The 27,533-nt window shown below is 39.3% G+C and overlaps 2 protein-coding genes and 1 long non-coding RNA gene across 7 annotated transcripts; 1 reads left to right on the top strand and 2 right to left on the bottom strand.

Moving 5' to 3' along the window:
* Positions 1-904: 904 nt before the first annotated feature.
* On the bottom strand, positions 905-7,480 carry batf2 (basic leucine zipper ATF-like transcription factor 2). Its single transcript, XM_079670794.1, has 3 exons — positions 5,850-7,480; positions 4,458-4,565; positions 905-2,481 (listed from the first exon to the last, which is right to left on the bottom strand). The coding sequence occupies exons 1-3, from the start codon at positions 5,931-5,933 to the stop codon at positions 1,528-1,530; spliced, it is 1,146 nt and encodes a 381-aa protein (XP_079526920.1). The 5' UTR covers positions 5,934-7,480; the 3' UTR covers positions 905-1,527.
* Positions 7,481-7,627: 147 nt separating this feature from the next.
* arl2 (ADP-ribosylation factor-like 2) lies at positions 7,628-10,423 on the top strand. Its single transcript, XM_079670801.1, has 5 exons — positions 7,628-7,841; positions 8,164-8,274; positions 8,898-9,060; positions 9,279-9,359; positions 9,958-10,423. The coding sequence occupies exons 1-5, from the start codon at positions 7,777-7,779 to the stop codon at positions 10,090-10,092; spliced, it is 555 nt and encodes a 184-aa protein (XP_079526927.1). The 5' UTR covers positions 7,628-7,776; the 3' UTR covers positions 10,093-10,423.
* Positions 10,424-10,958: 535 nt separating this feature from the next.
* LOC307032663 lies at positions 10,959-27,454 on the bottom strand. 5 transcript variants are annotated; one of them, XR_013806339.1, is made up of 23 exons: positions 27,335-27,454; positions 26,778-26,814; positions 22,453-22,493; positions 22,206-22,270; positions 21,993-22,062; positions 21,708-21,763; positions 21,427-21,469; positions 21,138-21,230; positions 20,703-20,781; positions 20,465-20,522; positions 18,430-18,481; positions 18,154-18,196; positions 17,955-18,007; positions 17,566-17,619; positions 17,144-17,192; positions 16,827-16,884; positions 12,853-12,904; positions 12,570-12,612; positions 12,321-12,373; positions 12,011-12,078; positions 11,776-11,831; positions 11,564-11,595; positions 10,959-11,360 (listed from the first exon to the last, which is right to left on the bottom strand). It is a non-coding gene; the product is annotated as an uncharacterized lncRNA (long non-coding RNA). The 5 variants fall into 5 exon arrangements; XR_013806340.1 differs by having other exon boundaries at positions 12,853-12,920; positions 21,993-22,044; XR_013806341.1 differs by having other exon boundaries at positions 21,993-22,044.
* Between the last annotated feature and the right edge of the window lie 79 nt (positions 27,455-27,533).

The raw sequence follows: 27,533 nt of genomic DNA, 5'->3' as shown, positions 1-27,533 counted from the left end.
TCCTATTAAACTTATACTATATGCAACTCGTGTCAAACAATTAACGTATGGCGTATAAGATAACATATTTGAATGCTGAAAATAAAAGGTGTACAAGTTGCATAGAGAGTAGAACATCTTAAGTTAGCAAATTAGTTGCTTATTAATTCAACTGTCCATGGATATCATTTGAATCAATACATTTTTCAATAAAGATGTTTTATTCACAACTAACTTTTGTATTACAACAACCAGTATTAAAGGATAAATATATTGCTCTAATGCACGGTAAATATAAAAAAGTCATAATTCACTCATACACTTCTATGTGGAGCACATGCATCTATATCCCTTATACCTACAGATATAAAGCTGGATATTCTACCACATAAATCATCATTTGAAAAACAAAATCGTCATTTTCATACAATCATGATTCATATGTCTATATATTTCCTAACTGTCATCATATAAATTGCCTATGTAATCATTCCCATTTCTCACCAATAGGGAGCCCCGACAAAAAAAGAGCTGCTGGCCCTTTAAGACCGTCTGAGGTTATTTAGTAATGCACACATTCATTTCGATACTTGTAGATAAATCAAATAAATAATATAGATAACCAAACCGTTAACTATTAGAAATTAATCAAATCACCACACATCGACAGGCTGCAGACACACACAATCTGGGGCCCCTGAGGGTTTGGGGCCCTGGGCAGTGGCCTATTTGTCTGGTAATCACAAAGCAGATAAAAGAGCCAAATTTGTCATAAAGTAGCACACTTACAGGAAGTACAAATAATGCATTTATATTATTTTAAAATGAAGATTAAGATTTGTATCATCTAAAATGTAGAAAAATAAATAGTGATAGCTTTAAAAAAGTCTCAGCTAATTGAGTAAATGATCAGTAGAAATGTGTGAATAGTGTATGATGTGTATTTTAGAATAGTTGAAACAAATTAGAAGAACGTTTCCTGCCGTTATAAAACGACCATACTCGCCAGGGCAGGGCTGTGTGGTTTACTTTGGAAAATCGATGTCCACACATTCAGCTCCTGACACAGATTTTCCTAGAATTTGCAGGGAAGTGAGTATGCCGCCCAATTTGCAATAACAAGTCAGGGTTTAAATGTTGAATTATTTTCGCTGTGTCTTGTCTTTTGATTAAGGAAGGGATAAAAACACCCACCTACCTGACTTAATTCGAAACTGAAAAACTGTACTTGATGTTATTGCATGGTTTCGTCTCAAGGGGCTTGTAAAACTATGGACAAGGGGCACATTCATTGAGTTTTTGCTTATGTAGAGTTTTAGGAAACTGAAGCAGAGGAGTAAAAAACGAATCCATTCTCTGAAAACTCAGCTGGATCATAAAAAAAAGGCAAAATTTCACAAATCCACATTTTTTGGTGTGAAAACCCCCCTGATAATGCTACAATAACATAATTACGGTTATCTCTGCTCCACATTTATAACAGAGATCCTGCATTACACAAACTGGAGGTGATAGCAGTGTTTAAATACATGACTAAAAACATATAAATTAAAGGAGCATGTTTTCACATTGTGGCATGCCTTGGCACTGATGACTAGTCCCGCTTAGAATCCATTCATTGCCCTCCAGGAGCTCAGAGAGGGAGAAATCTCTCGGGGGATCCCCCAGTGGTGGCAGCGAGGGTGGGGGCGGAGGTATGTCAAAGCTGCTGGAGGTAGTCGGAGGCACGTAGAGGGGGCTCGGGACGGTGAGCCGGGAAAGCAGAGACGCAGGATTGAGGGTCAGTTGTCGACTATTTCTTGGCTTTAAGGCAAAAGCTGAGGCAGGGGGCGGCTCTGAGAGGGACTTAAGAGCAGGTTCTTGAAGAATATGCGGTAAAAGAGAACACGGCAGTGTGGAATGTCTGCTCAATTGTTCTGTATGAAGCTGGTGCACATTCATGGGACTGCCTTGCACTAAATGGGAGTTTACGTTAGATGAAGGGGTTAGAAAAGGAGCTTGTTTCATTAGAAACTCATTCATTGAGAAACTAGCATTTGCTAAGCTTTTACGGATGTTTGCTTGCTCAAATTTTGTTTGAGTGGGTGCAGGGAGGGAGCTAGAGGGGCTGAAAACAAGGCTGGTGCACACGGGAGGAGCATGTTTTGGCGGCCTTGATGCGGTTATAGGAGGAGGAACCTTGTAAAACAAAGAGTGAGGAGAAGGGACCGCAGAGAAAGAGGCAGCGTAAGGAGCCGATACAGAGCTGAAGAGTTCAGTAGCCGAGCCACTAGGTGAGGCTAATGTTGAGGTTTTGGGACGAGGAGTTGAAGAGGAGAGTTGTTTGCTTTCACAGGCGGCTGAGGGGGGAACTGAGAGGTGGGTCGAGGAGCCGGATAAGGAGTCTTTGAGGAAGCAAGGCTTGTGGCACTCCAGAGCCGTTGTATAGAGGTTGAGTTCTTTCTTCAATGCAGCAATGTCCTTTTTCAGGGCTGAGTTTGATCTCTCCAGACTCTGATGCTCCTGAGAAGAAGAGTGGAGGGGAGGAAAGAGATAAGAGGGGTAGAAAAAGAGAGGAGAGAAGAGGGACAGAAATGGCAAAGAGTTAATGTCAAGCTGAGACTGTGGTGGAGCAAATACCAGGGGATTTTACTTCATTTGTTTGATATCAATCCAGTACAATTGTGTAAAATTCTTACGGTCCATTAAAGACAAACATTAAAAGGTACATTTAAAAGATAAATATTATAGGAAGCAACACAAAAGGGGTAAAGATAAGCATTCAATAAAAAACTAAAGGATTGCATTCAAGGCGATTGCACACATTGCACACATTGCACAGGGGTGTAAAGTATAAAAGTGTTAGCATCAAAACATATGATCAAAATTAGGAGTGAATGTGGCAGGTGGTAAAGGTGGAGCTTTTTTATCCCTACTCTTAAGGTAGCTTGTGAATTTCACCAAGGTACGTTTAGGTACTCTTCTTTAAGACTTCTCCTGACTGCTGCATTAAAAAAACAACCTCTGAGCAAATTGTGGAACTTAGAAAGAGAACTGAAAAATGTCTTTCATTGAAAGAACTGCAATTTTAGTATAAAAGGAGATAGTAGGTAATGGAGGGACAAAACAAAACAAAGTCCTCTTCTCCCCGAGTCAAATTCAAGCTAACATCCCTGAAAAATAAACCTGCTTTTATTTATACTTTGTAGAATAGTTTTTTCCTGAAATATCAATCAAATAAATTCCCACTTTTGTTTTATGGCCTCATTGGGTTTCAGTGCAGCCGGAAAACACTTTTCTTCCATAACAGCCAGCATTCATGTCCAATGAGTATCAATAAGTGCAAGTGCAGACTTGAATTGCACTCTGAAGAATAGTGTTTCCCTCAAGGATAATACCTACAGTATACTCATGGTCACAGCAGTAGTAGTGAATCACATGCGCTGACACTTTAAACCTCTTTAGTTGACGAGAATAATACTGGTTTGTGGCAATGATGCTTCTTCAAAATTAACCTTGAAGACATGCAGAAAGAAAGTGAAAGTATGGACTCCTCCTGCCATAACACACACACACACACACACACACACACACACACACACACACACACACACACACACACACACACACACACACACACACACACACACACACACACACACACACACACACACACACACACACACACACACACACACACACACACACACACACACACACACACACACACACACACACACACACACACACACACACACACACACACACACACACACACACACACACAGTAGGCCCCCTGATCCAACCAGATAAAACAGTTGAGTGGAAAATCATGCCAACTGGAAGTAATGCCAAAGAGAAACTCCCCAACCAGGCGGTTAGGTACGGCGCTCTGAATGTGAGGATTTCATATCGTCAAAATGAGAGTCATATAACACACTTTATGGGTGTAGTAGTAAATACATTAGATTGTTATATGAACCCCTAACCCTGCCTCCATGACAAAACCTTAAAACATGCATCATATATGATGTTTCAGAGGGATACAAACATTTTTGTAGTCTGTGATAATGACTTATTTTCTAAGACCCACATCTAGAAAGAGTTTGCAACAGTGTACTTTACAAAGTGTCAGAGTCAGGACCCCTATTGCTTCATCAAATCCAAACCGAAAGTCTCTGTAGCACAACCTGTGGAATTTGCCCCTCAGGAAAAGTGTGCGTGTGCGTGTGCGTGTGCGTGTGCGTGTGCGTGTTCGTGTGCGTGTGTGTGTGTGTGTGTCTCCGGCAGAGAGGAAAGGCAGGGCCAATAGGGAGGGAGCACCAGAGGGAGTGAAAGCCTTTCTTCTAAAGCAGAGTATTTACAAGAAATGGCTCCAGCCTGCTCTGGGATTACACAAGACACACACACACCGCAAGTCACACAGCCGGTTTGTGTGTGGGTGTGTGACAGAAGTCTAAGGAAGGAGGGAAGGAACGTTAGGAATGATTGTTTCGAACCTCGTGAAGTTCGTCCGCTCTTTCCGTTTGTTTTCTCCGGCTCTTCCTCGCAGAGTCTCTGTTTTTTTCTGTTTTTCTCCCTCTTTTTCCTGTCACTCCTTCTCTCTCCTTTAAAAAATAAATGCAGCACACAGTAAATCACACACATCTAGGATACTCTTTCTAGTATACGCTGACACTGTGTGTATTTAAAGTACATTCTATTCTTGCACAATCCCCTTCCGTTTTAAAGGAATTTCCTCAAACAAGCATTTTTAGCTTTCTGAAAGATTGAATAGTTCAAAAGGTCATAAAGTCACAAGTCAAACCCATCACATGAAATTTCACATGGTTTCTTAATTAAAAAAGGACGTTTTTTGGTTAATTCATGAGCAATGCAGAGATAAAAAGACAAGGTCCTTTAAAGGGCAACCAATGAAGTGTACACCTAAGTTTGTCAGTAAAACAAATGAAGCTCTCAAAGCTACATTCTCCCAGCACTGTGCTCGTCTTTAGTTTTCTTCATCAAATGAACCCAAAACTGAACGGTATGCACTAGTTATACCTCTAAAAAGGACTACGTTTTTTTTTATGATTCGTGTAGATATTTAATTGCTCTTTTTACTGCATTGTTAGTGTACAGTTTTATTATTATGCTGCTGTGTTTATTGAATCTTTGTAACTCTGGCACTATAGTTTCCTTCGGATAGACAAAGTCCTATCTTATCTTAATTGGAGGTTGTCAAGTGCATTAAACTCAAAATGACAATGAGCTAATGCCAAATTGGAAATGCATCACTCTAAACAACTTAAACCTCTTGTTAAATACATTTGCTTTGTTATTATGTGCACTTTTTCTCTATATTCTTCTGTGTTTGCACAGCTGCCGGCCAGGCTTCTAAAGCACCACATTGTTAAAAGAAACGCTTGTGTTAATAAATGTTTCCGGATTATTTTCAGGTGACTGGCTGATTCTATTTAACGTATTTTTGGCAGGGGGGGGGGGGGAATGATGTGCAGTGCAGTGCAGTGATCCCCCCCCTCCCCCTGGGACTTCCACAGCATATGGTGTCCGTCTCGACCAGGAAACCCCCCGGTTAATGGCCCATTCTTGATGGGAAATGTGACTAATAGGACTAATAGTTACAGGGACTTACACTGTATTGAGCTGCTCAATGGCACTCCAAAGTAAGTTAGAATGTGCTTTAATTTAATGTAATTTAATCAAAGTAAAATAAGATTTATGTAATCAACATTTTTATCTTATTATTGGCTATGTAATTCATTCACATGCCTTTTATTCAAATTAAAAAGAACCTATCTATATTTGGATATATGAAACTCCTCGCACAAGTAACGCAATAATAGTTGGTATTAGATGATCTGATGCTTGATTGATTGAGAAGTACTCACAGATCCAGGGGTGTTGCTCTCCCCAGCTGACACCGAGCCGGGGCTGGACAGATCGTACCCGGTCTCCATGAATAACGGGGACATGTCTTTTCCTCGGTTTGCAGGATTCACCGAGCCATGATCCTCCGAGCCATTCAAACTCTGAAGCTGTTGAGAAAACTAGCGCGCAGCAGCAGCTTGGAGTAGTTTTAAGGACTCTGGATGAAGGAGGATGCTAAACCTATAAACCTGCTTGATTTGCTAAATAAAATGATGCTTGATGACTTGTTGCTTCTTTAAATGTGTGTCTCGGAGTGAAGCGAACCGGTGCTTTAAAGCGCATGAGGTTTGGCACCAGACGGCTGATGATGCAACATGGTGATACTGATTCTGTTTCAGTTTCGCTTTATTTTAAACTGACCCATTGCAAGAAGGTGCTGCAGGGAGGGTGCTGCATTCACGTGTCGCATGTTAGTTTCACGGTTCAAGTCTGTATCACGCTTTTTGTATAGACTCAGTGACAGAAACCGGATGTTTAGGTGGCAATAAGAAAAAAAAACAGCAGAGTGAACTGAAAATATGAACATATTGTAAGTCACTGATGTTGATGTTTCAATAATCCATATTTTGACAAATCTCCCCCTAATCTATTTGATTGTGTGTTTTCTGCAACTAGCTAATGTAGGCTAACTTTTGAGTGCCATATAAGTACATTTTCCATAAGCATCCCACAGCTGCGTTGTCTTGCCTAATATTTTCTATGGCACACGAACGCATCATTATAAATGGGAAAATGTGTTGGGTACACCGGAAGAGGTCTAGGCTGGATGGCCATATAAAGATGAAGGATGCTCCTCCTTCACGTGCGGGGGATTTCTCAATCGTTTTTGCCAGGAAATTCAATGCCAAGCCCCCGGAATATATCCAACCGGTTGTTTTACCGCTTTTCTGCAGGATGTGATGTAATATAGGATGTAACTCTTTGGCTTAATATCTTATTAAGAAAGGAAAAGGAAAACATAGCCCACATAAAAAGGTTTTACATTTTATACTTATTGGTTTACAAAATTGATATTGACATCCTTAATACTTTTATGTGACAGTTATGTTCATTTGGAGAATAAGAACTTAGTGCTTAAATTGGAAATGTCATAAAGATCATGTAAATATCATATATCCATTAAGCTGAATTCTTAAAAGATATAGCTATTGCAAACCTGTAAAAGTAACTTGCCTGTTATTATAAATAATACACATTTTTAAAAAGAAAATTATAAAATGTTGACAAAATAACATTTTAGGAAAAAATGTTAAAAGCTTTTGCATTGGGTTTTTTAAATGTACAGAAAGTCTCATGGGATCAATGCCCTGCCATCTAAAAGTTGTTTAGTCTCTCTGCCTTTCCTCAAGTAAATAACACAATCCAGTTCGAACTTCTAACTGCTAAACTATTACCGTTAAGCAACATATTGAGGACTTAAAGAAGGAAATACAATGTGAAACATATACAAGGATACTACAAACGAAATATTTAGGCTATAGAAGTGTAATTAGAGTTTTCAAATTATATCGCTAATTGATAACGTCTTCTATTATTTATTTTTTAATTCAAAAGTTAGCTTTAAAATATGTATTTTTGAAACAAGCGTTAACAGGTTTTATATTGTTTTGCATGTCATTCCACGCGGGACACACGGTGGCGCCAAACGGCAACTACTACAAGGCCGCACCTTAAAATGGTCACTGACCAATCAACAAGCTTGGAACGTCTGCAACAACCAAACAATGTACGCCTTCTACCAATCAGTCTCCGCGTGGCACAGGATCATAAATACAACCTCTTCCTGGTTGACAATGCTGCGTATGGATGCTAAATATATTGAATACAAAGCTATAAATCAGTAAAATCGTTTTCTATAACATCTGCAGTTGAGCGGTTACTTTCGCGATGGGTTTACTAACGATTCTAAAGAAGATGAAGCAGAAGGAGCGGGAGATGAGGCTGCTGATGCTGTATCCTTTCTGTAACTAGCTTAGCTGGGAACAAGGTAGCATACATGTATGTATAGCATAGTGAATATTTTAACTTTATTGGTGTCAACAATTTAAAATCGTGGACAGAAAATTATATCAGTGTGTGATTAGATACAACAGGATAACGTTTGTGAGGTTTGTTTAGCGCATTTTGTGCTGTATCATGGTACCTTGCTAGCACTGTTAAGTTAACTAAATGTGGGTGAATTATAGTTAAAGTCCTATTCATTCATTCATTAAAATTAATATTTAACAGTGAGGTGTATGTGAGAGGGTTGTTTCTTTAACCTGGTGCGTGCAGAGGTCTGGATAACGCGGGGAAGACGACAATCCTGAAGAAGTTTAATGGAGAAGACGTGAGCACCATCTCCCCGACGCTGGGCTTCAACATCAAAACACTGGAACACAAAGGGTAACACGCGCACTTATCCATGCGCACACACAGTGGGCCTTATCATAAATAAGCTATAGCATATGACGCACTTTCCACCTGACCTACAGCACGGTTTCTCTCTATAGGCAGTTTTTCACATGTGTACATATTTAATTAAATGCTGGAATAACTGAACATGGGACCACTTTTTCTGTATGTTCACTATTAAATTGTAAGAAAAGACAGTAGTTGCATGACTTAAAGCACATACTGCAGCTGACCTTAGAAAAGTGTTGCCATGCTATGAATTGGGACTTACTGAATCTATTTATGGCATACCAAAGAGCATGGTGATGTGGCTATTGAAACACTGGGAGGATATGCTATAACTGTTTGTATCTCATAAACTATCACTATTACATACTTTTGGTTATATATGAAAGTTAAGATTTAAAAATATGCACAGTGAAACATTCTTGATTTTGACTTTTAAGAAAGATAACATGTTTGTATGTATTCTGATAATTGCCCAAAGTACCAGGCATTTTCTTTACCTTTTTACATTAAAGCATTCACATATGTTTCCAAGACAGGAACAGGATATATTACCAGGCTGTATTTCTCCAGTCTACATCCCAATTTCCTCTCTCTGTGTTTTCTAGGTTTAAACTGAATATTTGGGATGTAGGTGGACAAAAATCGCTGCGCTCCTACTGGAGGAACTATTTTGAGAGCACAGACGGGCTGGTGTGGGTGGTGGACAGCGCAGACAGACTCAGACTGGAGGACTGCAGAAAGGAGCTCAGTTCACTGCTGCTGGAGGAGGTACAAACCAACACACATACTAGTTTCAAAAGAAACTGCAAGAGTCCTAAAACCTGGAAATGAGTCAGCATTTTGGCAAGCACAGCCACAAACTGAGATATGACTGTAAATAGCTGTCTTTTTATTCTTGCACAGTTTGTAGCTGAAAACCACGTTGTTGTTTAACTTCTGTATCAATATTATATTAATCTGTTTAATTGTGTGTCCTATCCATGCAGAGGTTAGCTGGTGCAACGCTGCTAGTGTTTGCCAACAAACAGGATTTACCAGGAGCCCTGTCGAAAGAGGCAATACAAGAGGTGAGACTTATTCCAGATTAACGTTTTCACTTCAAGTAATAACCAGGGTGTCCGCGAGGTCTTAAAAAGTAGAAAATAGCAAAAATGAATGCTATTAAAAGTATTAAATGGCATTTTCCAAGGTATTACATTTTGTAGCTTGTTTTCAATAAGTATATAAATTGTCCAAAGAGGTTGTATTCTACAGTCTGCCTGAATGTAATCATTGCGTAGGTGTGTAGTGTGATTCTGTGTAGTTTTATTTATGGCATTCCGTTGGATTTGATGTCATCTGAACAGGACATTGCACGCTCACTGCTTGATAGCGCGCAACGGTCCGTTTACGGTTGTTAAACATCGTTATGGGGAAACGCAAGTTTGCGTCCAAATGGTTGGAAGATAAGGAGGAAGGACAATCAATACTGTATATAGTAAATGTGAGGTAAAGTGTGTCGCCAATGTAAACGGTTAAAACTCAAAGTGGTGATGAGGTCTTAAAATGTATTACATTTGACTTCAGGATTCCTGCATATACTCTGATAACTGATACATGTATTTTCATTGTTGCTGCATCAAATTCTTCCTGTCTGATGCCTGTTCTTGCTGTGTTTCCCTGCAGGCTCTGGCCCTGGATGACATCAAAAGCCATCACTGGTGCATCATTGGTTGCAGTGCAGTAACAGGAAAGAATTTGTTAGCTGGAGTGGACTGGTTATTAGATGATATCGCTGCAAGGATCTTCACCACTGACTGAGATTGTCCCTGATTTCTTTATTAACAGCTGCCTCATGTTTAATGGGTGACACGACTCCAGTTTCATCTGAATCCATAGTTCCAGAAAACACACCTGGATTATTTTTTTGACAGTTGTGGATACCACATTTTTAGTTTAAGAGATTTAGGGTTTGAATTTGTCAAAATAACCAAGTAACAACCTATTACAAGTTTGTTTACAGCATGCCATGAACCTTCTCCCAGTTGCTCTCGTACCTTGCATTAGTGTTCTAATACATTGAAATGCCTTTTGAATAGAACTAAAGCTGCTTCTAAAGTAATTTATTAAAAGTTTTCAACACAATCCTCAATATTTTAATGGCAACAAATGATTTTGTTCACATCACAAAAGCACCTGAAGGTCCGACTACACATGCCTCAAGTGTCCCTTTGTTACTGAACTAAGTGTGTGGTTTGTTTCAATGCCACTTTTGACAAACATTTTCCATTCGTCTGGTGCAGTAGTAGTAGGTAGATTTACTGTACTCAAGTATAATTTTGACATACTTGTAAATGTTGCTACTTTGTACCTCTTCCTCACTACAATTCATATGTAAATAGTGTACCTAACTACAGATTAATGTGAAATAACAAATATTTTAGTTAAGCCTGGGGTAAAATGCACAAACTACCCTCTAGTAAAATTAACACTTATACAAAACATGATCTGATTGAGAAATGGGCTAATCTGCATAGTGAGTACTTTTGGTACCTTTAGATGCTAATACTGTTGTACTTCATTTGAGTACCATTTTAAATGCAGAGCATTACAACACTCAATTACAAGATCTGAGTACCTTTCCCACCGCTGATCTGGTGTCAACTAATGCAAATAAACAACAGCGCTTTAAAATGGCAAAATATATTTGACACAAACTGGTTACTTACATTTTCACAAAAAAAAAAATGCAGTAGTCAAACTAATCAGAAGTTAACATTTCCTTGTAATTTTTCAAGCTATACATTGCTCACTTGTGGTTGGAAAAATCTGGATGCCAATTGTCCTTCGATCTTTACTGAACAAACTTCTACACCACGCCATCAACTGGGTGTTAAAAGTATATCACAGCTAAGAGTTGTCGTACACTTATTTATTTGGTATCAAATTCCAGCAATCTGGAAATACAAGTAAGGATTTAACTGCACTGCAAACTAACATTTCCAGGAAAGGCTGTACCACAGCTTGGCAAACTGCAGGATTGTGTTAAAACAAGATGGCTTTGGATCTCTCTTCATGACAACCGGTTCCTGCAAAAGAAGAAAAGCTTTTTAGAATGGTAGCCCAAAAGAAGGGTAGCCCAAAAAAAAACGTTAAAACGTTTTAACAACCATTGGTTTATGTTCTGATCAGAGGGGTAACCAATCAGTCATGAATTTTCAGACTGGGGCGGTAATAAAAAAAACTCATCACTTCTACATGCTCTTTCAACATTTTGATGTTAAATTCTTACCTTAAACCTGAAGCAGCAGATCCAGCTGGAGCCTGAAATTACAACAAATAAAAACTTAAAACGTTTAAAGAAAAGCAAGACACTAAATTAAATGTCATCTTTAAATCAGTTCGGTAACCAATCAGTCATGAATTTTCAGACTGGGGCGGTAATAAGGAAATCACTTTAGAAATTAAGACTGCCGCTCCGAAAGACAATATTTTATAATGTACCTGCAGCAGTCCTGCACCTGTTCCCCACACACGACTACAGTCAGACGGCGTCACACCTGCAACAAGTAAAGGACGAGTTATTCAAAGCCACCTCACATGAATCAGAGCCATTTGAATTCTCGTTTAATCAGTTCGGTAACCAATCAGTCATGAATTTTCAGACTGGGGCGGTAATAAGGAAATCATCACTTTAGACATGTGAAGCACTCTGAAAGTAAACATGTTTATCATTTACCTGCAGCAGTCCTGCAGCGGTGCTGATCCCCACACACACACTCACGATTGAATCAGATGGTGTCACACCTGCAACAGGTAAATAAAAAGGCCGAGTTAGCAATCAGAACAATTTTAATTCTTGTTTTATCAGATGGGTAACCAATCAGTCATGAATTATCAGACTGGGACGCCAATTAGAAACTCATCACTATGATGCAAGGATTACTACAACACTGAATATCAATTGCTCACCCTGCACCTACAACTTGTGAGAGGCAATGTTTCAAGATGTTTGAGTCAGAGACATTTCTTTATACATCAGAACTCACCTGGGCAAACACCTTTGTTGTTGAGCAGTGAGCATCATATTCCAGAGAGGCATCTGCAAGAGGTAAACGTCACGTGTCAGCACAAAATGTTAAAAGTCTTGAACAGTTTAAATTGAAGTGTGCTGATGTCAGGTATAGATTTTCTCAACAGGAGTTCAGACGAACGAGATTCCATAGATATATCTCATCATTTTCAGCAAGGCTGGAATAATGGCTGTTGGTTCTTTGTTTAGAGTGAGGACAGCTTACCTTTGAATTCAGCAGCACAGCTTTAGGCCTTCAGTCAATTCATCTGTTGGCAGAATACAGGTACATTTTTAACTGTATGCATCTACATTTCTCCAATTCTAAACAAGTTAGCTACATCGACCAGGAGGCAAGATAAAGCTCCAAAATTAAAACATGTTAAATAATGCAGTTTCTCAGTTGTTCGTGTCGTTTCACATCGGTTCAAAGTGAGCTAAGTTCATCATCATTGGAACTGCATTATGAAATGACATGTAGAATCAAATAAAGAGTAAAGGAGACTCACCCTAAAACCTCTCAGCATGTCCTCAGATTCACACATCCACTGGTAAGAGGCCCTGAATAAGAAATAAACTTTAGTAGAGTTCCAAATATTACTTTTGTGGCAAATCACAATTCAAATGTTTGATCAGGGTAAGGACAACATTATTCATATTAATTCACACACGGTCACGCGTAAGGCCAACAGGTGACCGCTCCACATGTGCAGGACGGCATGAGTCGGCAAATATAACTTTAAAGTGTCTCACATCAGAATAATTAAGTCCAGTCACAGTCATTCAGTACAGGTCTGTGTAATTATCATCATTGAGAGACACTGCGGTCACAGCAAACGAGCGGCAGCCCTTTTTAATGAGTCTAAAAACGAGTTAAAAATGTCACTAAATACTACATACAGCATTTAGAGAACATACGGCAGGATAGTGAACAGCTAGCTCGGTGCTGAGCATGAGATAAAAGCTAACACCACTGGGGAGGGTAAATTGGTAGAAAAGTTTAAATGCTCGATTTCATATTAACTGTAATGTCACAGCAATATCTTACACATTATAATAAACACGTATTATTTAACAATGAGGTGTGCGAGATGATTGTTTCTTTAACCTGGTGCATGCAGAGGTCTAGATAACGGTCTGAAGAAGTTTAATGGAGGGGACGTGAGCACCATCTCTCTGGTGCTGGGCTTTACACGTTTTAACGACAGTGCTTTAATAAAGTAAATTAAGACAAAGTATATCATCGTTAAATCAGAGAAGTACCAATCAGTCATGACTAGGGATGGGTATCGAGAACCGGTACCAAGTCAATACCGGTACCTGATTGGACGTTATCGGTATACCGTTAAGCCGCTGGACAAACGGTGCTGCTATCGGTATATGTCTTACGTCTACTTCCTTAGTTTAACTTTAAACCATTCTGGTTGGTTGGGAACCCTCATCCCGTGTGATGTATCCGGTTTGAGACCCCTCTGATTGGCCACTATAAATGCCACTCGTCATCTCTCTCAACAGCGCTCTTATTATTGTTGTGAGACTGCTAGTGCTAATAGTGCTAGCGGCCTTCAGGCGCGCCGTGTGTAAATGTGACCTGAGCGAAGGCTCGCAGGCAGGTTAGCTGCTGCGCACGGTAATATGTTTTGATTACCTGAGTGCAGTCTTGCAGGCATATCGCCTTGTCTTTTTTTAGTTTATTAACACAGACAGTGTATTAATGTGAGCTCCTACACCTATAATAGTTTAGCCTTTCCTTGAATGCTTTATTAACCAGTTAAACTTATAGATGTCATTGTGAATTGGAAAACTGCATTTAAAATGATGTTAAGGTCAACGTATGGTTCAGCAATTGTTGGTCGTTTACTAGGAATTGACATTTTAAACTCAAATATGTTGTTCTATGTTTAAACCTTCAGACAGATTTTGGCGTGTTTCAGTTCAGCACATCATTTATTTTGTGATGATTTAAAAGTACAATCCAGAATAATATACATACTCTCCTTTATCTTTTTGCCATCTTAGCCTTTTTACCAATTTCTTCATATCACAGTTTTGCATGATGTCACTGTAGGACAATGTTTTAAGGATCTCTTGTCGAGCTAGGTTGTCAGTTTGAAATGTCTGGATGAAGATGTAAATGATTTACAAATGTAAAAAAAAAAATAAAAAAAAAAATAGCCTCTTTTCATCCTCTGTCTGAGGGAAAACCCCAAAAAGCATGATAGGGCTAGCCAGGCCCCTTTAAAGAGCCTGTGACACGATTTTCCCCCATCATCCAAACCCATCAATTTGAGTAAATATTGTCCCCTTGAAAACCGTTACTGAACTGATTTTGGATATTTGTACTTTGATAACCATTAATCTGCCCTTCAATGTTGACCATTTCCTGGATCTTCTCGGGGATTCTTCAAGTCCCGCCAAAGTATGGGTGACGTCAATGCGGGCACAGCGCTCCAGCTGCACCGTTCAGGATCCCAGCATCTGCATGTAAACGCACGATGGGGCACACAGCAGCAACCTCAGACAGCGATGACAGTTTAATTTTGAACGTGTCTGAGAGCTCATATGAGGCTGAAGGATTGGTTTATTTTGTATCTGTTAGAAGTTTAGGAATTAGGTGCGTTAATATGGGCGATCATACGGTCATGTAGCCAGTGGTGGACTGGGACTAAAAATCAGCCCGGGACTCTCGACCGGCCCACTTCGGTACAACTAGTAAATTGTCAACGGGGGGAGTGGGGGATGTGCTAGTGATTTATCCGACCGGCCCACTTCGGTACCGGCCCATCGGGATTCGTCCCAATGGCCAGTCCGCCACTGCACCCAGCCCAGCCCACGTAAACTGTCAACGGGGGGAGCCTCGCTGCGTGGAAACGGTGGACCTAGTGTCCCGATCGGAGTGGGAATAATAATAATAATAATAATAATAATCCGTGCATTTTATCCATTAATTTCCCCAACATTGTGGTAAAAAAAAAACACACGTTTAATCCATGCCATACTACAAACAGTGGTGTAGTGGGGATGTTTAACTGGGTGGTGGGTGGACGGGAGACACTATGGACGCGCTCGTGAACTGTCAACGGGGGGGGGGGGGGGGGCTTGGGGACCTCTGTGTCGCCTGTCAGCGCAACTTACATGATGCCGTTTAGACAATATAATAATAAAGGGCGGTGCCGGCTGTCAGCGAACCGATCCGGCCTTTCTGCGCGACTATCACTCAAATGCGGGACATAGTCTCAATGTGTGGGACGCGGGACAAATAATAAAAATGCTGTGTGTGCAGTCCCGCACAGTGCGGGACACCTGGTCACCCTACACACAGTTCTGCCCCTCACACACACACGCTTCAAATCAAGTTGCATAAATGCTTGAGCTACGTTTTTATTATAATTACTGTGAAATCTGCCTATTATGTTTTCGTCATTATTACAACAAACACACACTTGCAACTGATAACACTGGCAATGATTTTAGATGTATTAGACTATTAAAAAAGAAATCATGCTTCAAATAAGTGGGGGTACGGCGTACCCCCGCGTTCAACGCCCACTACACCACTGACTGCAACTACAAAAAGCTAAGGTTTGTTTTCTCATCAGGAAATGCAGACCGGCTCAAACAAAAGATTTTTACATCATCATCCTCACAATCATTTAATGCATCATATGTTCGCCGAATTGACATGAAAGCACTAATAAATGTAGTTTCATCCACTTGAGTTTACAACTACAAAAATAATCGATTTGTTTTTATATCACATCCGACGGGAGGAAATTCAGCAGCTCTCACGACCGATTTGTAATCCCAATTTAATCATCATCTTCATCATTTATGTTTGCCGAATTGACATGAAAGCACTGATAAATATACTGTAGTCAACTTCATTAAAACGTTATTAACGTTCCTAAACTCAGTAATTCACCATTTCTACGCATGACAACACACTTTGTCCGTGTTTGGCTCTCTCGCCGCACAGTGAAGCGTTCCCGCATTGACGTCACTTCCGGCTTCCCCCAAAACGAGTCGAAGGAATTTTTCCGCGATGTTCGAAATTATTGATATTTATCGGAACGGTATCGCTTTTTCTTTTTTAAACTGACGGTTCGAGATTACTAGTAGCCCACTATTTCATTGCACAACAGCTGTTGGGTTCGTGTCACAGGCTCTTTAAGCTATTTTATTTATTTGTGTAGGCTTCTGAGAAGCTAATGTATAAGTTATTTCTGCAAAAAATTACAATACAATTACTGTTTAATCTTCACATCTTGTATTCATGTCTATAATTTTGAGCACCAAATTATTGAAAAGTATCGATAAGAGTATCGAAAAATACCGATACCGATAAGCAGTACCGGTATTGATAAAATCCTAACGATACCCATCCCTAGTCATGACATTTCATACTGGAGCAGTAATAAGGAAATCACCACTTTAGACATTAGACTTGTGCAGCAGCTCTGAAAGACAACATGATGTAATGTACCTGCAGCAGTCCTGCACCTGTTCCCCACACACACAACTACAGTCAGACGGCGTCACACCTGCAACAAGTAAAGGACGAGTTATTCAAAGCCACCTCACATGAATCAGAGCCATTTGAATTCTCGTTTAATCAGTTTGGTAACCAATCAGTCATGAATTTTCAGACTGGGGCGGTAATAAGGAAATCATCACTTTAGACATCAATCAATGTTTATTTATATAGCCCAATATCACAAATGTTACATTTGTCTCAGTGGACTTCACAGTTTGTATTAGACATGTGCAGCAGCTCTGAAAGCAAACATGTTCATCATTTACCTGCAGCAGTGCTGATCCACGAGTCAGATTGCACCAGATGGTGTCACACCTGCAACAGGTAAATAAAAAGAAGGCTGAGTTAGCAATTCCAGCGAACTCTCCTGAAGTCATAAATACTTTAAATCTTGTTTTATCAGAGGGGTAACCAATCAGTCATGAATTATCAGACTGGGGCGGTAATTAGAAACTCATCACTTTGATGCAAGGAATACTAAACATTTTGAACATCAATTATTCACCCTGTTACTTTCATAAAGCTTCTTCCATTCCTCCAGTGAATTCATTTTAGTGACTTACAGCACATCCGTTTACAAAGCATCTCACAACTTGGGGAGGTGTTTGAGATGCATGTTTTTTCAAGAGTAAGGAAACGGGGTGAGTAACTGATAAGTATTTGGCACTATTAATTACAAGATACTTACATCAGCGTTGGCCATCCTGATGACTGGGGTCCCCAGTTCAGCATTGATGTTTATCTTTAGAGGAAAAAGAAAGTTACACTGCATACTGGTGCACAGATCTACTTTTTAAGAATTTAACAGAATATCTTTGACACAGTCTTGCACTACATCTCACTAGAAACTAAAATTGCCCCCATTACAAAATTATATTTAATCTTAGCGTTTCCATTCAGACTGTTGGTAACCCCAACAGGTCTTCACCTTATTGCCAAGGTAACACCAGTGGGTCCACCTTTGCAGGTTCTGGCATTGAACCAAGGCGTAAGACTTGTGCGGGTGTCATCACAAGGAAACTATGCAATTTGTCTAGATATTAAGTCACAGACATTTCTTTATACATCAGAACTCACCTGGGCAAACACCTTTGTTGTTGAGCAGTGAGCATCATGTTCCAGAGAGGCATCTGCAAGAGGTAAACGTCACGTGTCAGCACAAAATGTTTTCTCAACAGGAGTTCAGACGAACGAGATTCCATAGATATATCTCATCATTTTCAGCAAGGCTGGAATAATGGCTGTTGGTTCTGTGTTTAGAGTGAGGACAGCTTACCTTTGAACTCAGCAGCACAGCTTTAGGCCTTCAGTCAAGTCATCTGTTGGCAGAATACAGGTACATTTTAACTGTATGCATCTACATTTCTAAACAAGTTAGCTACATCGACCAGGAGGCAAGATAAAGCTCCAAAATTAAAACAGATGTTAAATAATGCAGTTTCTCAGTTGTTCGTGTCGTTTCACATTGGTTCAAAGTGAGCTAAGTTCATCATCATTGGAACTGCATTATGAAATGACATGTAGAATCAAATAAAGAGTAAAGGAGACTCACCCTAAAACCTCTCAGCATGTCCTCAGATTCACACATCCACTGGTAAGAGGCCCTGAATAAGAAATAAACTTTAGTAGAGTTCCAAATATTACTTTTGTGGCAAATCACGATTCAAATGTTTGATCAGGGCAAGGACAACATTATTCATATTAATTCACACACGGTCACGTGTAAGGCCAACAGGTGACCGCTCCACATGTGCAGGACGGCATGAGTCGGCAAATATAACTTTAAAGTGTCTCACATCAGAATAATTAAGTCCAGTCACAGTCATTCAGTACAGGTCTGTGTAATTATCATCATTGAGAGACACTGCGGTCACAGCAAACGAGCGGCAGCCCTTTTTAATGAGTCTAAAAACGAGTTAAAAATGTCACTAAATACTACATACAGCATTTAGAGAACATACGGCAGGATAGTGAACAGCTAGCTCGGTGCTGAGCATGAGATAAAAGCTAACACCACTGGGGAGGGTAAATTGGTAGAAAAGAATAAATGCTCGATTTCATATTAACTGTAATGTCACAGCAATATCTTACACATTATAATAAACGTATTATTTAACAATGAGGTGTGCGAGATGATTGTTTCTTTAACCTGGTGCATGCAGAGGTCTAGATAACGGTCTGAAGAAGTTTAATGGAGGGGACGTGAGCACCATCTCTCTGGTGCTGGGCTTTACACGTTTTAACGACAGTGCTTTAATGTTAAAGTAAATTAAGACAAAGTATGTCATCGTTAAATCAGAGAAGTACCAATCAGTCATGGCTAGGGATGGGTACCGAGAACCGGTACCAAGTCAATACCGGTACCTGATTGGACGGCATCGGTATACCGTTAAGCCGCTGGACAAACGGTGCTGCCATCGGTATATGTCTTACGTCTACTTCCTTAGTTTAACTTTAAACCATTCTGGTTGTTGGGAACCCTCATCCCGTGTGATGTATCCGGTTTGAGACCCCTCTGATTGGCCACTATAAATGCCACTCGTCATCTCTCTCAACAGCGCTCTTATTATTGTTTTGAGACTGCTAGTGCCAATAGTGCTAGCGGCCTTCAGACGCGCCGTGTGTAAATGTGACCTGAGCGAAGGCTCGCAGGCAGGTTAGCTGCTGCGCACGGTAATATGTTTTGATTACCTCAGTGCAGTCTTGTAGGCACATCGCCTTGTCTTTTTTTAGTTTATTAACACAGACAGTGTATTAATGTGAGCTCCTACACCTATAATAGTTTGGCCTTTCCTTGAATGCTTTATTAACCAGTTAAACTTACAGATGTCATTGTAAATCTGCATTTAAAATGTTGTTAAAGGTCAACGTATGGTTCAGCAATTGTTGGTCGTTTACTAGGAATTGACATTTTAAACTCAAATACGTTGTTCTATGTTTAAACCTTCAGACACATTTTGCCGTGTTTCAGTTCAGCACATCATTTATTTTGTGATGATTTAAAAGTACAATCCAGAATAATATACGTACTCTCCTTTATCTTTTTGCCATCTTAGCCTTTTTACCAATTTCTTCATATCACAGTTTTGCATGATGTCACTGTAGGACAATGTTTTAAGGATCTCTTGTCAAGCTTGGTTGTCAGTTTGAAATGTCTGGATGAAGATGTAAATGATTTACAAATGTAAAAAAAAAAGAGCCTCTTTTCACCCTCTGTCTGAGGGAAAACCCCAAAAAGCATGATAGGGCTAGCCAGGCCCCTTTAAGCTATTTTATTTATTTGTGTAGGCTTCTGAGAAGCTAATGTATAAGTTATACAGTTATTTCTGCAAGAAAATTACAATACAATTACTGTTTAATCTTCACATCTTGTATTCATGTCTATAATTTTGAGCACCAAATTATTGAAAAGTATCGATAAGAGTATAGAAAAATACCAATACCGATAAGCAGTACCGGTATTGATAAAATCCTAACGATACCCATCCCTAGTCATGACATTTCAGACTGGAGCAGTAATAAGGAAATCACCACTTTAGACATTAGACTTGTGCAGCAGCTCTGAAAGACAACATGATGTAATGTACCTGCAGCAGTCCTGCACCTGTTCCCCACACACACAACTACAGTCAGACGGCGTCACACCTGCAACAAGTAAAGGACGAGTTATTCAAAGCCACCTCACATGAATCAGAGCCATTTAAATTCTCGTTTAATCAGTTCGGTAACCAATCAGTCATGAATTTTCAGACTGGGGCGGTAATAAGGAAATCATCACTTTAGACATGTGCAGCAGCTCTGAAAGCAAACATGTTTATCATTTACCTGCAGCAGTCCTGCAGCGGTCCTGCAGCGGTGCTGATCCCCACACACACACTCACGATTGAATCAGATGGTGTCACACCTGCAACAGGTAAATAAAAAGAAGGCTGAGTTAGCAATCCCAGAGAACTCTCCTGAAGTCATAAATACTTTAAATCTTGTTTTATCAGAGGGGTAACCAATCAGTCATGAATTATCAGACTGGGGCGGTAATTAGGAACTCATCACTTTGATGCAAGGAATACTAATATCAATTATTCACCCTGCTACTTTCAAAAAGTTTATTCCATTCCTCCAGTGAATTCATTTTACAACCTTAACAGCATATATGTTGACAAAGCATCTCACGACTTGGGGAAGTGTATGAGATGCATGTTTTTTTCAAGGCAAGCCAGGGTGAGTAACTGATAAGTATTTGATGAATCACAAGATACTTACATCAGCTTGGGCCATCCTCATGACTTGGGTTCCCAGGTCAGCATTGACGCTGACCTGTAGAAGAGCAGTGAGCATCATGTTCCAGAAAGGCATCTGCAAAAGGTAAACATCACGTGTCAGCACAAAATGTTAACAGTCTTGAACGGTTTAAGTTGACGTGTACTGATGTCAGATATAGATTTTCTCAACAGGAGTTCAGACGAACGAGATTCCATAGATATACCTCATCTTTTTCAGCAAGGCTGGAATAATGGCTGTTGGTTCTGTGTTTAGAGTGAGGACAGCTTACCTTTGAACTCAACAGCACAGCTTTAGGCCTTCAGTCAAGTCATCTGTTGGCAGAATACAGGTACATTTTAACTGTATACATCTACATTTCTCCAATTCTAAAACAAGTTAGCTACATCGACCAGGAGGCAAGATAAAGCTCCAAAATTAAAACAGATGTTAAATAATGCAGTTTCTCAGTTGTTCGTGTCGTTTCACATCGGTTCAAAGTGAGCTAAGTTCATCATCATTGGAACTGCATTATGAAATGACATGTAGAATAAAAAAGTAAAGGAGACTCACCCTAAAACCTCTCAGCATGTCCTCAGCTTCACAAAAGATTCCTTCAGTCAATTCATCTGTTGGCAGAATACGGGTACATTTTAACAGTATGCATCTACATTCCTCCAATTTAAAACACAAGTTAGCTACATCGACCAGGAGCTCCAAAATTAAATAGATGTTAAATAATGCAGTTTCTCAGTTGTTCGTGTCGTTTCACATCGGTTCAAAGTGAGCTAAGTTCATCATCATTGGAACTGCATTATGAAATCTGACATGTAGAATAAAAGAGTAAAGGAGACTCACCCTAAAACCTCTCAGCATGTCCTCAGGTTCACACATCCACTGGTACGAGGCACTGAATAAGAAATTGGGACTTTAGTAGAGGTCAAAATATTACTTTTGTGGCAAATCACAATTCAAATATTGGATTAGGGCTTTGGTGAGAAACTGCCAAGTGACATTTTCGTCCAGATGTTTAATGGATTTTACCCAATTTCAAACTGCATTTAAACTTACATGTTGAGATGTTCATTAGACACACATGTGTCGTCCTTGCCAAAAGCATCTTGAGAAATTCAGACCTAGCAGAGAAACAAAGAGTTTAAAACTTGCTTAAAAATTAAATCATTTTTAACAGTTAATTTAAGGGTAATCAGATTAAAGGTTGACATCACTGAAATCAGACATATGCTTGTCTAATCATCATCATCATATTTATATCACAAAACAGAATAAACTCTTAAAAAAGACACATTTCACTCACCTCAGTGCACTTGCAGGCAATTAGAAGAGCCGCAGGCCAACCTAAAGAAAGCTCAGAGGTTAGCCATGTATTGGGATGTGAAGTGTAAGGCCCCTACACACTAAAGGACTAATGAGATTAACGGCAAGACATTTGCTGACAAACCAAAAAATCAGTTTGTTTATTGCATTACACGATGCATTAGGTGGAGCCCATGTGCTGCTCAGAATCTGTTAACGAAGTTTATTCAAAGCTAATTCGGCAGGAGAGTTATGCAACTCAGAGTTTGAGTTGTGTTTTCCACAAAAGATTTCAGTGAGAGTTCAATTGAAACATCACTGTAGCAGAGAGACAGCAAGCGCATTTCGTGGCATCTGCGGGCAGTGGCAAGTACTTCCGGCATCTGCCACAGAGGCCGCTACTCCGTGGTATCTGTGGCAAGTATATGCCACAGATGTGGTATCTGTGGCAAGTATATGCCACAGCCACAACTTGCCGTGGCAAGTAAATGCCACAACCATGCCACAACTTGCCGTGGCAAGTATATGCCACAACTTATATATGCCACAACTTGCCGTGGCATGTAGGCTATATGCCACAACTTGCCGTGGCAAGTAAATGCCACAAGTTAAGAGTTAAGAGAAGGTTTACGGTAGCTGCCACTCGCCTTCCGTGGCAAATGCTGATATTTAAACCCGTATTTATCGCGTAAAATGTCGCTGTTTTAGCATGACTTTATCGGACTGATCTGTACACAAGACTGATGATCTGTTACTGATGGTCCGATCATATTTTTCAAAAAGATTAAACATATGTACTATAGATTTTACTTGGAGAACGTGGTTTGTTAAAATAAATAAACGTGCTATTTTTATGATAATAGTCGGTACTCGAGTTGAGGGGGGATGGCATCCCCCCTGAAATAAAAACGGTTAAAATCATCCCCCTTCTAAAAACGCATGGCGGGACCAATACGATTTTCATTGCCATAAGCAATAGCTGTGCACATGATATAACCTTTCACTCTTGATGGATTTCCATCATACATAATACACATAAGGATTATCTTATGTTAATGTTGGTATAGGCTACTTGACAGTAAGTGTGCTTCTATTGTTTGTTTTATATATAAATATATACATTCACTTGAAAAGACTGTAATTTCCTATTGTTACTGTTTTACTTTATGACAACTAGTGGTCATTTTCTGTGTTTTTGTTATGTCAGTGTTCATTTACTGAGTTTGTGATTTGTGACTTATTAATAAGGAAAACATCATCCTTAAAATTATTTTTTTAAATGTATTTTTAAATGTTCTAAATTTGAAAAAAATAGATACAAATAAACTAAAGTTAAAATCTTGTTTTTCATGCCCCAAGAGCAATAAAAACAATTGGTAAAAAAATCCTGAGTGAGGCTTTCATAATTCATGGATGAAAGGGTTAAGAAAGACAAATATATGTTTCTATTGGTTTTAGTGAGACGTTTTATTGTAGTGTATTCTTACATATTCAGTAGGCTATATTGTTTATTCTTTAGATACTCTGTAGATAAATATCTACTAATAATGTGTAAATTATTTCCTGTTTCTTTCTATTATTATTATTTGCTGTAACGCAAAGATTTCAACATTTTAGATAAATAAATTAAATACAACGTATCATATCAAAATCTGTTTGTTAATTAGCAACACAATGATTTGATATTTGCATGCATGACATATAACCTTTTTACTGATGCACACAAAAAGTTTTAACAAGGGTGTAATTATATTACATTGTAACCCTCTTTCCTCAACATATTAAATCAACTTTATACGGTTAAATGAGGATTGCTTGGAGTATCATGCTTAAGAGAACATTCTTCATGTTAATTGTTCACCACTTTCAAAACGCAATAAAAGGATGGATAAAAAAGCATGCATTGTGTCTTGATTTTTAATATACTGTCATGATTGTCTTAACGGAATAAAATTGTTTGTTTGGATTCACCGATATCAATATCTAATAAGAATAATCTGAAGCATTTAAATAAAAATGTTCAACCAGAATTAAAATATTAAACAACAAAACAGATACAATGACATTAATCTGTTTATTAACAACGCAAATAATACAAATTAAGTACATATGCCTGGATTTAAAATAACACATTTATACATGTGTACAATCAAATATAACTGTCCTTTGCCTCATTTATAAAATATAAATCTTAGCATCTCACTAGCAGTGGCAACTGCAATCAGTTACAGCTGCCCTAAATCTGTAGCCAAGTCTAATAACACCATTGTACACGTTGCTGTGTCAATACAGATATTTATTTTTTAATTATTTGTCTTTACTAGTAACAATACACCTGGTTATCGTAGCAAGCAGTGGAAACTCCCCTCAAGAAGCGACAATTGCCAAGGGCTTGCGTTGCAACGCTCACTTGCCAATATATTTTTTTTTATTACAATATAGGCCTATGTTTAGCATACTATCATAGATATAGCACGTTTGTTTATTTTAGCAAACCACGTAGGCTATTCCAAGTAAAATTGAATATAAATGATAATTTATTATCTTTTTGAAAAATAGAGATCGCACATCAGTCCTGTGTACAGATCAGTCCGATAAAGTCATGCCTAAACAGCGACATTTTACACGATAAATACGAGTTTAAATATCAGCATTTGCCACGGAAGGCGAGTGGCAGCTACCGTAAAACTTCTCTTAACTCTGGCATCTTGTGGCAACTCCCGTTCAGCATGCGCAAATGCCACGGCAAGTTGTGGCATATGCTTGCCACGGCAAGTTGTGGCATATGCTTGCCACGGCAAGTTGTGGCATCTGTGGCATTTACTTGCCACGGCAAGTTGTGGCATATACTGTGCATCTGTGGCATTTACTTGCCACGGCAAGTTGTGGCATATACTTGCCACGGCAAGTTGTGGCATATAGCCTACTTGCCACGGCAAGTTGTGGCTGTGGCATATACTTGCCACAGATGCCACAGAGTAGTGGCCTCTGTGGGAGATGCCACAAATGCCAAGGCACATGCCACGGCAATGTAGTGGCAACACTCATTGTGTTCTAGTATGATAAATAAAATAACATTGTACCTTGAAAATCAATGCATTCGTTCATTTGACACGTTGGTGGTTTTAGGTAGGCTATACAGCGACCCCTTGTGGTTCTAGTGTGAAGTAAAAGTAGAAGTAGCCAACCTAAATGTTGGAATACTCTGTTACAAGTAAAAGTCATGCATTAAAATGTTACTCAAGTAAAAGCGCAAAATGATGAGCATAACAATATACTTAAAGTGCATATTACATGTTTTCATTATAATGATTGATCATGAAAGTGTTCTCAAAGCTGGTAAAGGTGCAGCTAGTTTTAATGACTTTGTATACTGTAGTAGGGTATCTTGTGAATTTACTCCAGGAGTAACTATAAAGTCTGATTTAAGACTTGATTATATGTATCATCATTAATCAGAATCTGTAGTAAGTAACTAAAGGTAGCGTATTAAATAAATGTAGGGGAGTAGGCTACAATTACACAATTTACCTCTGAGTTGTAGTGGGGTAAGTAGCCTACTACGTAACATACCATTTACATACTCAACTAAAGTACAACTAGGCTATTTCTAAATCACAAGTACAGTACTTGAGTATACAAGTTAGCCTATTTCCCACCTCTGGTCAACAATGTTAGATCTTTATGTCAACTTACTAATAATATATCTTGAGTATTATCATAAAAATAGCACGTTTATTTATTTTAACAAACCACGTTCTCCAAGTAAAATCTGAACATATGTTTAATCTTTTTAAAAAATATGATCGGACCATCAGTAACAGATCATCAGTCTTGTGTACAGATCAGTCCGATAAAGTCATGCCAAAACAGCGACATTTTACGCGATAAATACGGGTTTAAATATCAGCATTTGCCACGGAAGGCGGGTGGCAGCTACGGTAAACCTTCTCTTAACTCTTAACTTGTGGCATTTACTTGCCACGGCAAGTTGTGGCATATACTTGTCACGGCAAGTTGTGGCATATATAAGTTGTGGCATATACTGGCATGGTTGTGGCATTTACTTGCCACGGCAAGTTGTGGCTGTGGCATATACTTGCCACAGATACCACATCTGTGGCATATACTTGCCACAGATACCACGGAGTAGCGGCCTCTGTGGCAGATGCCGGAAGTACTTGCCACTGCCTGCAGATGCCACGAAATGAGCCAGGCCCTACTGCTGTAGCATGAGACTCCATGTTACACCCTGCTTTCATAGCCATTTAAAGAACATCTGAACATATATACATATTAACGAGCCACATGGTGTGGATAATTTACCTTTGCAGCAAGCAGTCTGTGGATCGTTCTTCCCCATCTAGAAACAAAAAGGAAGAATGCTTTAGCAGGGTGTAGCTAGCATTTCATTTCCTCTGTAGGCCACCACGTGACCGCTCCACGTGTGCAGGACTTCTTATTATACATCCATGTTGCAGAACGACATGAGTCGGCAAAAATAACTTTAAAGTGCCTCACATCAGAATAATTAAGTCCAGTCACAGTCATTCAGTACAGGTCTGTGTAATTATCATTGAGAGACACTGCGGTCACAGCAAACGAGCGGCAGCCATTTTTAATGAGTCTAAAAACGAGTTAAAAAGTTAAATTTCACTAAATACTACATTATAGCATTTAGAAAATATACGGCAGGATAGTGAACAGCTAGCTCGGTGCTGAGCATAAGATAAAAGCTAACACCCCACTGGGGAGTTGGTAGAAAAGTGTAAAAGCTCAATTGCATATGAATTTTAATGTCACAGCAGTACGTTACTAATATTACATATTATAATAAACACGTACTATTTAACAAACAGGTGTGATAGGGTTGTTTCTTTAACCTGGTGCGTGCAGAAGTCTGGATAACGCTAGGAAGACGACCATCCTGAAATCCTGATGAAGTGTAATGGAGAAGCAGTCAGTGAGCACCATCTCCCCGACGCTGGGCTTCAACATCCCAATGGAGCACGCGCATTTATACGCCCGAGCGCACACAAAGGGCCGCCCCTGGCCAACTTGGGGCCCCAAGCGACATTGTGA

The sequence above is a fragment of the Notothenia rossii genome (genome assembly GCF_949606895.1).
Source record: "Notothenia rossii genome assembly, chromosome: 3".
In the NCBI taxonomy this organism is placed as follows: domain Eukaryota; kingdom Metazoa; phylum Chordata; class Actinopteri; order Perciformes; family Nototheniidae; genus Notothenia; species Notothenia rossii.
The sequence above is the reverse complement of the archived record's forward strand: the minus strand, read 5'-3'. Positions and strand labels throughout refer to the sequence as shown.